We start from the raw sequence: 13263 nt of genomic DNA on the forward strand, positions 1-13263 counted from the left end.
AAATGGTTTAACAAAAGCATGAAAAGAAATTTCAGATGAGAAAAGTCAATAACTGTTAAAATTCTGCATCTGGCAAATTTTAAAGTCATTGATAATTCAATCCAAGCCTAATTGAAATTTCTTTTCTAAAATTAATTTTTACAGGTTTAAAATTGTGAGTTGCCAGTGAAACAAAAATGTGTCTGTCTGGCAATCACAATTTTATTTTGCTTTCCAATTTCTTCTTTTTTACTCATGACCTACAAGCAGATTATAAACTAACCCTGCTCTCAATCAAATCTGCTTACTTCCTCCCTGCTCACCACTTCCTGTCTACCTGACCAATCAGGATGTAGACACAGAATATTCTGAGGCTGGCCACACCCCTACAGAGACTGATTATTACTATGAAGAGATGGTCCCACAGCCAGACGGTGAGGTGGTTGGACAAGAAGAAATACCTGTACAGGTAAAAAGAAACGGACACACATCAAATCTAGCTTTTACATATCTTAGAGAATAAGATAGGATTAGGTTAGTAAAATCCAGGATCTCTAAAGTTAACCAATACAACTGAACCAACTGAATCAAATGAAAACGGTGTACCTGTATGACTGTGAGCCCAGTCTTAAGTAGATTAACAAAGTAGTAATACCTCTGTTCCTCTTTACTCTTCTAACACACACTAATCTGTTAAAGGCACCGATGCCTTGTAACAAGATGTGAGAGAAAAGGTGTTTTAAAAAAGAATGTACCACATTCATCTGCGTTTATCATCAGATATTTTTATGTGGTTCTCTTTTTCTCTAACAAGATTTGCTGTTTGTTCTCATCTCAAGAATCTTGGTTGATATTGTTGGCATCTTGAGATGAGAACAAAAATCTTGTGGAAAACAGGTCCACATGTGAGTATTTGATGTTCATATTTAACCACAGAAACAAAAGCAGATGAATATAATGCATTCTTGTTTGAAAGTACTTAACAGAACACAGTTGTTAATGAGTTACTTCGTTGTATTTATGTTTAGAAATAAGATGGGTATCTGACAGCTCATTTGCAACATAAAGCACGTTTGTATTTTTTTAGTTTGTTGGATTTATTTTGATATTACGTTTTAATGCTACAATGTTTAGCTATGTTTACTCGGGTAAAAACAACAAAAAGAAAAATCTAACATGTTTGTGTTCAAAAGGCTTTGAATGTGCTACATTCTGCCTGTTTATTTTTGAGAAAATGTAATATATATTCCCAATGGATTTTTATTTGTAGTATACCATGTATGGTAAGTACAGACGCAAGATACCGTTTTTGGCTTTGCATGGTACAGCAGATAGAAGAAGCCCGTTTTCACAAAGTTTGTTCTTATCTCTTCTGTGATATCTTGAACCTAAGTTAAGTTGATTAGAATGTACTTTTATTTTCAAACTCATCAATAAATATGAATACTCATGGATCGATAATGAAAGGCTTTGGTGAAAACCTGCTGCTGTTAGAGAATATTAAGTAATTGACATAAGACTTAAAGTGACAGGACACATCTGAAAAAGTCAGCCTGGATCAACATTAGGCACTATCTCTGAGCTCTACATGTCTTTTTTTGTCCTAATGTCACATTATATTTGCAAAAGGTAAGATTAATTTATTTGAATGTGCTCCTTTCTTTCATACCTTCTTGTTGTTGCTGTTCATCTTCTTTTACTAACATCTTTCCATCCTGCTCATCTCCTTACTGCTTCTTCCATCCTTTTCTTCCCTTGTTTAATTCTTCCTTTTCGGACCTCTGTATCCTTCCTATTGCGGCTTTACTGAACCCATCGTAGCCCCAGGTCGAACCAGCCTTGGTGGGAGAGGAGGTAGATGCCACCAAAGCGGGCGATGTTGGTGAAGAAGTCTTCACTGAGGAGTATGTGACTGGAGATGTGGGCCTTAAGGAATACGACTATGCCTACAGAGACTACAATGAGCCCTTACCAGAGACCGGAGAGGTCGATGCCTACATGGGGCCCGCCTTGTCCGCTGTGACGGATGAGGGAGGCGTAAGTCATTTTGCTGCTGAGGCAAAAAGAAAAATCAGTTTCAACCAACAAATTGTTTTCAGTGTCCTCCAAGATGATGAGTTTTTTACCTGTCACAGTTCAATACAGGAAAATATTTCTTTAATTTACTAAGTTTTTTTTAATGAGACAGAAATTCTTATTTGTAGTGGTTAACAAGACCGCACTTGCCTTTAAATTGTGTTCCCCCACCCCCTCTTTCCAAAACCTGCCATAGTAGCGATAATGTCAACAAGCTTTGTTTAATCGTTCACTATCGTCCACTTATCCGGGGTTGGGTCGCGGGGGCAGGGAGGCCCCGACTTTCCCCTCCCTAGCAACTTCGGCCAGCTGCTCCGAGGGAATCCCAAGGACTTCCCTGACCAGCCGAGAGACATAGTCCCTGAAGCGTGTCCTGGGTGTTCCCTTGAATCTTCTCCCAGTTGGACATACCTGGAATACCTCACCAGAGGGTATCCTAACCAGATGCCCGAGCCACCTCAACTGGCTACTCGTGATGTGGAGGAGCAGCGGGTCTACACCGCTGAGCCCCTTCCGGATGACTGAGCTTCTCGCCCCATCTCTATGGGAGAGCCCAGACACTGTGGAAATAACTCATTTTGGCCGCTCGTATCTGCAGTCTCATTCTTTAGGTCACTACCCAAAGCTTGTGACCATAGATGAGGGTAGGAACGTAGATCAACTAGTAAATCAAGAGCTTCAGAATCGGTGACAAAGGGCAGCCTTGGCGGAGTCCAACTCTCACGGAAAACGAGCCTGACACTGTGGGAAATGCGTACCAAGCTCTGACACCAGTCATGCAGGGACCTAACAGCTCGTATCAGAGGGCCTTGTACCCCATACTCCGAAAGTACCCCCCACAGGGCCCCCCCAAGGTACGCGGTCGAACACCTTCAAATCCACAAAACACTTGTAGATTAGTTGGGAAAACTCCCACACACTCTCCAGGACGCCATAAGGGTAAAGAGCCGGTCCAGTGTTCCAAAGCCAGAATGGAAACCATATTGCTCCTCCCTCTGTAGTTGGAACACATTCTGCGGTCCCCCTTTTAAACCCTCCCACTGTCTTTATGGGTGACCTCGCGAGGAAAGTTGACCATTGGGCAGGATTGATGGTTTATCCCTTGAGGTCCACGTGACGGGGGTGAGGTGGTGCTCACTCCTCACCCCCGTCACGTGGACCTCAAGGGATAAACCATCAACCCTGCTCAATGGTCAACTTTCCTCGCGGGGTCATACCCATTAGGACAGTGGGAGGGTTAAATAGAGGGACCACCACCCCGGTCTGCCAATCCAGTTGAACTGTCCCCGATGTCCATACGATATTGCTCTAGTTAAATTTTACTAAATAAAATTTGTTTTTTAAGCTAAAAATGTTCAACTTTAAATTTCAGTTGTTTCTACGGCAAGCTCAATCAGTCAAAGAGGAACACATATTTGAATGCAATTCAAGACCTTGAAGGTGTGTTAGTGGTTGAAACTGACTTTTTCAATGACAATAATGCTTTAGCTGTTACCAAAGTAAAAGCTGTTGGGAATACTAATAAATGTAAGCAGTAGCTCTCACATACACTGAAAAAAAGGCATTTTTAAGTAAAACTGTCAATAATGTCATTTTCTCAGTGTATGGCTTTTTATTGTTATTGCTAAGCTTTTTCATGCAATAAGTGTTGAAAAGTAATGGACCCGCTCGGTGGAAAACATAATAGTCAATGATGTTTGAAGGAAGGCTTTCATGCCTTTCACAACAACACAGGTTGTAAATTTGTTCTTTTACTATAATACAGGAAACGTTTTAGTTTATTTTCTTGGTGCCTGTCGTATATTTTAATGAACTAGACTTGTTTTGCTTTGCAGTTTCCTGTGTAAGTATGTTTATAATGACAGAACTATGTTCCTGGGTACTTGTGTTTTCCCTCAGGCTGCCTTTAGAGGCCAGAAAGGAGAAAAGGGAGAACCTGCTGTTTTGGAGCCTGTGAGTCGCAAATTCTCTTGAGCTTTTTATTTAGAGGGTCTGATTTTGTTAAATGATGAAAACTTTACCCCATCATAAGATATGAATTCTGGGTTTTTAAAGGAGCCAATAATTAGAAGTTAAAATTGGAGAAAGACTCCAAGGTTTTTGGCCAGTTATTTATTCAGCTCATATTTGAGAAGTATTCTGTTTTATTGTGTTTATATTTTAAATTATTTCCTATTATTAGATTTCTGCAAGGTGCATTCTGTTTTCTTTCTTTTTTTAATTCTCAGTTGTTTTATTTATTTTGTCCATTTTAGGGCATGTTAATAGAAGGTCCCCCAGGGCCTGAAGGGCCTGCAGTAAGTCCGTCATATTTATTTAGTCTTTATGAAAATTATTAGACCTTATGATTTTCCTCATTTCAACTGGTATTTTTAAGTTGCACTTCTACTCTGCTGAAAAATATACAAATCCTACATTTCCTTTTCAAGGGACCGTCTGGACCACCAGGATCATCTGGACCTCCTGGTTCTGTGGGAGACCCTGGAGAGAGGGTAAGTAATATTTTCTTCTTTATTCTATTCAGGGCAGATTTGTGCACCAGTAGTTCTGAGGAATGTGTAATTACTGCTATTTTAGAGCTTTTTCTGCACTTCTGTCAGCTTCATCAATCCTCTTCACCCTGCAGGGTCCTCCTGGTAAAGCTGGTCTGCCTGGGGCTGATGGAGTCCCTGGACCTCCTGGAACCTCAGTCATGCTTCCTGTGAGTCACTTGTACCTTTTGATCATGGGTGTGATTCTGCATTTTCACTAGATTTAGTCGTTTTGTGTTTAACTCGGACTGATATATGGAATTTTCATTATGGTCGCTCAACCAAACAATTTGGTCAATCAGCTACATCTTACAAAGACATTTTGGGTTCTGTTTGTTAGTTTTTGTTGTTCAGTTATATTTTCTCCGATTCGACACACGGATCTGCTTCATATCTTCTGTTTTTCTTCCTTTCTTTGCAGTTCCGTTTTGGGCAGGGCGGCGGCGATAAGGGTCCCGTTGTCTCTGCACAGGAGGCCCAGGCAGCCGCCATCTTGTCTCAGGCTAGGGTCAGTCAGAAACTTTTATGTCACCTGTTCACTGTGCACTTAGGGGATGTCTGATGCTTTACTGTTACCCAGTTAGAAATAGATTTATACCATTTTGGGCAGGTTTTATTTTTCCTTGCATAGAAAAAGCCATTTTAATTAGAAAAATGCACCAAAATACAAATTAAATTTGTGACAATTGAAACTTGGGCTGAAAGTTTAATACAGGCTGCTAACGTAAAACCTACAGAAAATATTTCTGATTTAGAAAGAAGATTTCTGCCACAGATTCCTGATAAACAGCCACATCATCACTATTGATTTAGAAATGTAACTTTCTTTAGATGGCACTGAAAGGACCTCCTGGACCAATGGGATTCACCGGGCGCCCTGGACCTGTGGTATGTTTCCCTTTGTTTTGTTGTTTATACCAAGAGGTTTTTTTTTATTGTTAACAATGTTTTACTCAACAGATTATTCATGAACTCTTTATTGTTATGTTTCATTGAACTGCGCCCGCCCAAAGATTTCAGACACATATATTTTTTTATGATTTTGTTTTGTGTTGCAAATGTAATTGTTTTCATTTAAATATGGATGTCAACAAATTAATTGTTTCATTTGTTGTAGGGAAGTCCAGGAAGCTCTGGGCTGAAGGGAGAAAGTGGAGATCCTGGTCCTCAGGTAAACCAGTCGCTTCTCCAAACTGGTGTTGATCATTTATACCGGCCACCAATCACAGACATTTGTTTGTTTGTTTGTTTTTAGGGCCCCAGAGGATCACAGGGGTTGCTGGGTCCTCCGGGTAAATCAGGAAGAAGAGTGAGTAGAAACAGCCACTTTGTTTCTGTTTAGTTTTTATTTGTTGTATTTGTTGTTATTAGGGCTGCAACAACGAATCGATAAATTCGATGAAAATCGATTACTAAAAGCGTTGGCAACGAATTGCGTCATCGATTCGTTGTGTTGCGCAACTCTTCCAAAAGCCCCCTCCCCTCCTGCCCGCCGTTGCGCGCAGACCGGTGCAGAGCCGGCAGGTGTTTGTAAGAGGAACATGGCAGAAGCAGCGAGACCCCCAAAAAGTAAAAATTTCTAAAGTTTGGGAGCATTTTCAGTTAAATCAGGCGAAGACATGCAACGTTTGTAGGTCAGACTTAGCATGGCACGGGGATACAACGGTGATGATGCAGCGTCTTAAACGCAAGCATGTCAGAATCATCAGCGAGGAAGGCGAGAGCTCGGTGTCCGGGTAAGTTAAAAACTTTTCAAAAGTGATTCACCCAAGCCCCGGATTATTACACAGGCTAGACATGCTCTAAGCTCGTTAAAAAAAGTCTATAAAATTGTAAGCGCGACGCTATTAGATCGGCGGGGGGGGGGGGACGGACTGGACTCGCGCCGCTGCGAACCGGTTCCGCCGTCACATTCCCGCAGAAACTGGTTGATCACACCGGGGCCAGACTACTAACATGTGGCTTCACAATGTCCTCAGAAGCGAAAACGCTTTTAAAAGGGAGGGAGGAGTCCTAACTGTTGCTGCAGGCGTGTTGTGTGAGAGTGCAGTTATATACTGGTTAATATATTTTTGGGTTCAGTTGCTTTCATGTGGCCTAATGTGAGTCTATTTGGGATCATTGGAATGATCAGCAGCATTTCTTGATGTGACTTTATGGCAGTTGCCCAGGGCATCATCACAAGGAGGATGGCATTCATTTACTTTTGTTTTATTTGGGTTTTTTTTTCAGTCATTTTTGGAAATAGTGATTAATTTTGATTAATTCACAGCCTATGTTTAATTACATTTAAAAATTAGTTGTTTGACATCCCCAATTATAATAAATGTCTACAGATGAGATCAAACAAAACAGATGAGAATTGCCCTTAAAGAGCAAGTCACCCCCAAATAAACTTTTTTTTTTGCTGATAAACTAAATAAACGAGTGTCTAATCGTGCTGCAGACACGTATCGTCAATAATTTGGCACTTCAGTGCATCTTAGTTAAAATTTAAATATTCTGCCTAAAACTGGCAGTGTTGTGCCGTTGTCAGGTAAAAACTCTGCACTGTATTTTAATTTAAATCAGCCACCGCTATTGGCTAAGAAGTATGCTATGATGTAAACTGGTACATTATGATGTCACAATGCTGTCGTGAGCCTTAGTGTGTGTGTATTTGTTAGCGGCTCCGCCCTCTCGGTCTGCCAGGCAACAGCATGTGTTGCATTTTTCAAACATGAAGTGGGAGTGGAGTTAGACTCTGGTAGGGGTTGACTTGCTCTTTAAGCTGTTTAACTTGGACCAAGCATTTTAGGTCACAGATAGGTGTAGCTTAGGGTCTCTGTCTATACACCTTATAAGACAATTTAGGTGATGGCATGTTGTTTTTCTGCTATTGAACTGTTTTCTAATAATGTTGTGTTTAATAAAGTGAAGGAAAGAGAAAAATAACGTTTCCCTAGCAGTTTTTAAAAATGTCCCTATGTAATCCGATTAATCGTGTCGAGACCCCATCCGATTAATCGATTATCCAAATAATCGTTTGTTGCAGCCCTAGTTGTTATCACAGATTCTACACATGCTAACACAGTGATTATAGTTTGTAACAAACACTTGTGTTTTTTCAGAGGTCCAGGATAGCTCTTTGTGTTTTTTTTTTATAAGGTCGTTTTGGTCCTGTAATCTTTTTTTGCAAACACGACCAAACAGAATCTTATTTGGGTTGTTTTAGTTGGTAAAAACAAACTTTACATTTAAAGTTTGTTTTAAAACATTTTAATATTGTCTGCTTGTGCTCTCAGGGTCGCGCTGGTGCTGATGGGCCTCGGGGAATGCCCGGAGAGCCCGGATCTAAAGTAAAGTATTCACTCTGTTATCATATTTGTCAAATAAAAACACAGGTTATTCCCTAAATAATAATTATTTGTGTTTTTTATCTATTCTGTTTGGTGTAGTCGTTGTGCCTTATGGTTTGTGTGTTCGTCTCAGGGCGATCGTGGCTTTGATGGTCTTCCTGGTTTGCCTGGTGACAAAGGACACAGGGTAAGTTCTTGGTAATGTGTAATGTATCCATGTGATATCATCGACGCTTGAATAACTGTTTGGGTTTTTTGGAAGTAGATGAAGTTTTCTGTGTTCTGATTTCTTCTGCTTTGGATCTTGTCAGGGTGACCCGGGACCAATGGGACCACCAGGATCTCAAGGAGAAGATGGAGAGAGGGTATGCACTGAAACAGAAAAACATCTAAAATACTTCAGTAATCTTACTTTGTGTTACTTTATATCAGTTTTGTCAGCATTTATTCACTCTTGTTTCTGTTTGTAGGGAGACGATGGAGACGTCGGACCCAGGGGTCTCCCAGGTGAACCCGTGAGTGTTTCCATGGCAACCAAAGAGATTTACCAGCTCATTTTGATTTTTATTGGCTGTGCATATTTACACATAATTTATTCACATATTTTCCAGACTATAAGTTGCACTTTTTTTCATAGTCTGGCTGGTCCTGCGACTTATATACCAAAGTGACTTATGTACCAAATTATGTGTACCGTGCTGCTGCGGGCCGGCTCCAGACCAGGAATGAGCTCCCCTGCCCCGCCATCACCTGCTGGAGACCGTTGCGCGCTGCTGCGGGCCGGCTCCGGTCCAGGTTTCAGCTCCTCTGCCCCGCTGGGAGGGTTTCAAACACCGCCATCACCTGCTGCAGCCTGTGGCGTGCGGGGTACTGCGGGCGCTCTCCCCACCCACTGGGAGGGTTTGAAACACCGCCATCTTCTGCTGGAGACCGTGGCGCGCTGCTGCGCCCTGATTGTTTATTCTGTTATTATTACCGGTACTTGTCTTGCAATGTGAAACGCTTGGTCTCAGATTTTGTAAGAAAAGTAATAAAGTTTCCCCCCAAAATGTGACTTATAGTGCGACTTATATATGTTTTTTTCTTCATTATACATTTTATGGCTGGTGCGACTTATACTGCGGAAAATACGGTAGTTGAATTTGAGAGTATTGTTTTAGACCTTGAGTTTTCCCTGTTACTGAGTTTTATCTTACCCTAGATGTGTTTCTGCCTTTGTCTTTAGGGACCCCGTGGTCTGCTCGGGCCTAAAGGTCCTCCAGGAATCTCTGGACCTCCTGTAAGTAAACCACACAACACCCACAGCCATGTCTGAAGCAACAGTCTGTATCCTGATATGACGGCCGGGAAAGCTACTGATCCAGAAATTAGGATGTGATGTTCTTCAGTTTCTGCTGAAGGGAGGATTCTGGCAGCCATTTTTGACATCTACGCCATATATTTATATCTAACAGCTGTTTTAGTGTAGTGTGACTTTTTTGTTTTGTTTTTATCTTGTTTTCATGAATCAGAATAATACAGCAGAACTTTATAGATATTGATGTTCAAAATGATGGACTTTCTCATCACCAGTGTCTGATTTGCTGCGATTAAAGAATAAAAAGGGCATTTTCACTTTCTACCTGCAAAAAAGTGCTCTGATATAAACCAGTGAGGAAATTGTTCACATGGGCAGCAAATGTTTTTTACTGTGTGCTCTCTCTCTCTCCTTCCAGGGTGTACGAGGAAATGATGGCCCTCATGGTCCCAAAGGAAATTTGGTCAGTAATGGTTAAAGCTTCTTTCCGGAGTATTTCTCTTATCCGATGGCGCCATCTAGTGGCTGACAAGCATATCACACAAGAACGCTGTTCCTGTTTTTTTAAGATGGCGACTTCACATTTCTGTTTATAAATGTACTTCTGTAGCGACAAACAGCAAAAACACGTTGTTTTACGAGTATTATTCTCCTTTGTGGTCTCACATATTTATATTTTAGAGACTTTCTTGTCCGTGAAAAGTTCCTCAACTCTGCATCAGCCGAGGTATTCCTTAAATTTGAAGCACGTACGCGGTAGTCTAACGCTATTGGTTAGTTCTGGTTGGCGCTCAGTTTCCTATTGCACGGCGCTCTGCAGGGCAGGGGGCGTGGTTTGCAAAAAAAAACAAAAAACAAGATGTATCGCTTACATTTTATCACAGGATGAGACAATCACTTTTACGGATTTCTGACAAATTATACATCATTTCTGAAACGGGAAAACTCCGGAAAGCAACTTTAACATGTCATCATGAAATTATCAGATTATTTACAAGTAGGATCTGAACTGTACAACCAGTAATTTCATACATTTTACTATTCCTTTTGTACCTTCCAGTCACTTTTTATTTTATCTCTCAGGGTCCTCAAGGTGAGCCCGGACCTCCAGGCCAGCAGGGAACTCCAGGAACTCAGGTGAGACAACCTACCTGCCATTTGATGTTTTTTAGGAGTAAGAAGCTGCATCACTGGTATCATTGCCTTTATGTGACAGACCGACGTTTCTGCAGTTTTATTGTTCCTGTGTTGCTGAAGAATCCCCAGCTCTAGTGTGCTCTATAGTAATTTACAGGCTGCATCCCCTTTGGGGAGAGCAGTGTGTCTTTTCTGCATTTGCATACGACGTTTAGAGTAAAGAATACATAATTGGTTTTATATTTGTTGTTTTTGCAGGGAATGCCAGGACCTCAGGGAGCTATTGGACCTCCAGGAGAGAAAGTAAGTAACCCAGAATTTGTGTCCTAGATACTAGAATTACATTAAAATGGTGAAATCCTCAAAGACCCTGCTGCTAGTTCCAGATCTTCCTCATGTTTAACTATTGTCTTCATAAACCAGAGGCCCCAATAACAAAAATCTAAAATATCCATGAACCTTATTTTTCAGCTTGTATTTTGGACAAACCAGCAGCAGTATAGATGTTAAACTGGTTTCACAAAAAGAATAGAAATACTGATATCCACTAAGGAATGTGAGACTCTATATCCACTGGGTCTGGGAATGCTAGAAATTAGGATTAGTCTTGGATTATATAGTTACCGTAATTTCCGGACTATAGAGCCCACCAACAAAAAAAAAGGTTTTCTACACACACCGCACTCAAATACAAGCCGCGGCACAGCAGCCACATGCAGGTCTCTGGCGCACAGCGCATGTACGGCCATAACATGAGATAATTAGACAGAAAGTCGCTACACGGAGGTTTTTCATCGTTGTTTTAATTCAACAAAACGAATTTTAAACACGGGTGAACGTGCCTGCAAGTTTAGAAAAGAGAACAGCACTGATAGCATTCATATTTCTGGATGGTTATAAAATAAAAACAGCACTGACACGTTATTACCGTAATTTGCATGTTTAGAAGAAAAGAACAGCGCTGACTCAGCATTAATAAGGCCTGGATGATTAGAAAATAAAAACTGCACACAAAACATGCCTGGTTAGTAAATAAAACAAACTTGCCTACCAGAAGAAGTCATTCGCTCTCATCTTCCTCCTGCGCACTAAAGCCATTAAAGTCCTCTTCTTCAGTGTCGGAGTTGGACAGCCTCAGAAGAGCTTCGTCACATACCTTTTCTGTGGCGATGTCAGTGTCGCTGTCCGTGTTGCTGTCATCATCCCCGGGTGAAGCTGGCTTGAATGAGTTCTTCCCGCTGCTGTCTCCAGCGCCGAACCATGGATTCATTCATGCCAAGCTTACGTACGGCAGCACTGTTTCCCTCCTTTACTGCCAGATCAATGGCCTTCAGCTTAAATGCGGCATCATATGAACTCATACGTGTAGTTACCATGATGAGGGGGTATGGATCGTGCCGGCTGCTTGCATGTGCTAAATTAAAATGAGCACTTTCTTCGATTTCCACTTTTGACTTCCACCTGTTTCACTTTCTGCTAAAGCGCCCCCTAGTGGCAGGTGAAGGAAAATCTGCAGTAAAGCCGCACCTCATTATAAGCCGCAGGGTTCAAAGCGTGGGAAAAAGTAGCGGCTTATAGTCCAGAAAATACGGTACTCGGATTAAGCTCATGACCACTTTGTGTTTCTTTCTAGGGTCGTCCCACTGGAAAACCGGGTTTACCAGGAATGCCTGGAGCGGACGGCCCTCCTGTAAGTTTCCCTTTTAAAATATTAAATATGATTTTATGTATTTTTATTTGTCCAGAGACTCGAGCCCCATTTTCTGTTCTCAGGGTCACCCAGGAAAGGAGGGTCCATCAGGCACTAAAGGAAACCAGGTAGGTGTCGATTTAAACCACCTAATCTGTTTCATCCTAAACTTTTTTCTGTGTGTATTTAGAATAATTAGAGTAGATCTTTGTGGTTTTAGTTGTCTTATGCTTTTAACTCATCTTCCTGATCATCTCCAGGGTCCCAACGGTCCTCAAGGAGCCACCGGCTATCCTGGCCCTCGTGGCATCAAGGTCGGAACATTTATTTAATATTTTATCAAAATGTTCATAGATACCAACACATTTTCTGTTCATGTCACTTAATTATGAGTGGCTGCCGATATCCAATACTTTAAAAATGCATTAAAATAAGAAAACGGGGGAACACACCTGAGTTGTGCTCACCAGAGGTGGTCAGACTGCCGTGAGACCACATGCTGATGCGGTTGGCCCTGGGTTCCTCCTAATGTGAGACAATGTTGGACCCCATGGCTAAAGTGTGTCAGCAGTTTCTGCAAGAGCAAGGCATTGATGCTATAGACTGCTCCGCCCGTTTCCCAGACCCGAGTCCAGTTGAACACATCTAGGACATCATGTCTCGCTCCATCCACCAACACCACGTTGCACCACAGACAGTCCAGGAGCTGGCAGATGTTTTAGTCCAGGTAGCAGCAGTAGCTCAGGAGGTTGAGGGGGTTGTCCAGTTATCAGAAGGTTGTAGCGGTGTGGATTGACTTCGTATTTATTAAATGATCAATAAGATGTGGTGTTTCATATAAATATGAAATATCAATCTGATTGATCTTTGAATATTTGAACTAACGTTCCTTTAGGTTCTTTGACTCTTCAGGGAACACACACTTCATATTCATTCAGACAGAGTCAAGGATATAGTTTATAAAAATGAGTTTAATTGTATTTTCTAAACTAATGATTAAACATGACAAAGTATGGATGATGGTTGTACAGGATAACAGATGATGAATGAGATGGTGGAATGTGAGCTACATGTTTCAGATGTCTGAGTTTTAAAATCAGTTTGGCTGTATGGTTTAATAAGCTAGATTGTTCATAAAACCATCCGATGCCATTTGTGTCGAGTCTACGCACCCTTGTATGAAGGTCCACGTGAGATCCAGGGGGTCAAGAGGTC

The 13263-nt window shown here is 41.4% G+C and overlaps 1 protein-coding gene across 1 annotated transcript in view; it reads left to right on the forward strand.

Moving 5' to 3' along the window:
• LOC129164609 (collagen alpha-2(XI) chain-like) overlaps nt 1–13263 on the forward strand; it is a 56760-nt gene that overhangs the window by 30401 nt on the left and 13096 nt on the right. The window contains 21 exon segments of the mRNA XM_070547580.1: nt 329–448; nt 1801–2016; nt 3955–4008; nt 4311–4352; nt 4485–4547; nt 4682–4756; nt 5008–5094; nt 5418–5474; nt 5704–5757; nt 5842–5895; nt 7871–7924; nt 8058–8111; nt 8236–8289; nt 8395–8439; nt 9150–9203; nt 9640–9684; nt 10305–10358; nt 10617–10661; nt 11992–12048; nt 12132–12176; nt 12309–12362. Coding sequence (XP_070403681.1) covers nt 329–448; nt 1801–2016; nt 3955–4008; nt 4311–4352; nt 4485–4547; nt 4682–4756; nt 5008–5094; nt 5418–5474; nt 5704–5757; nt 5842–5895; nt 7871–7924; nt 8058–8111; nt 8236–8289; nt 8395–8439; nt 9150–9203; nt 9640–9684; nt 10305–10358; nt 10617–10661; nt 11992–12048; nt 12132–12176; nt 12309–12362 — 1383 coding nt within the window.

This window comes from Nothobranchius furzeri, chromosome 19, assembly GCF_043380555.1.
Source record: "Nothobranchius furzeri strain GRZ-AD chromosome 19, NfurGRZ-RIMD1, whole genome shotgun sequence".
NCBI classification, from domain to species: domain Eukaryota; kingdom Metazoa; phylum Chordata; class Actinopteri; order Cyprinodontiformes; family Nothobranchiidae; genus Nothobranchius; species Nothobranchius furzeri.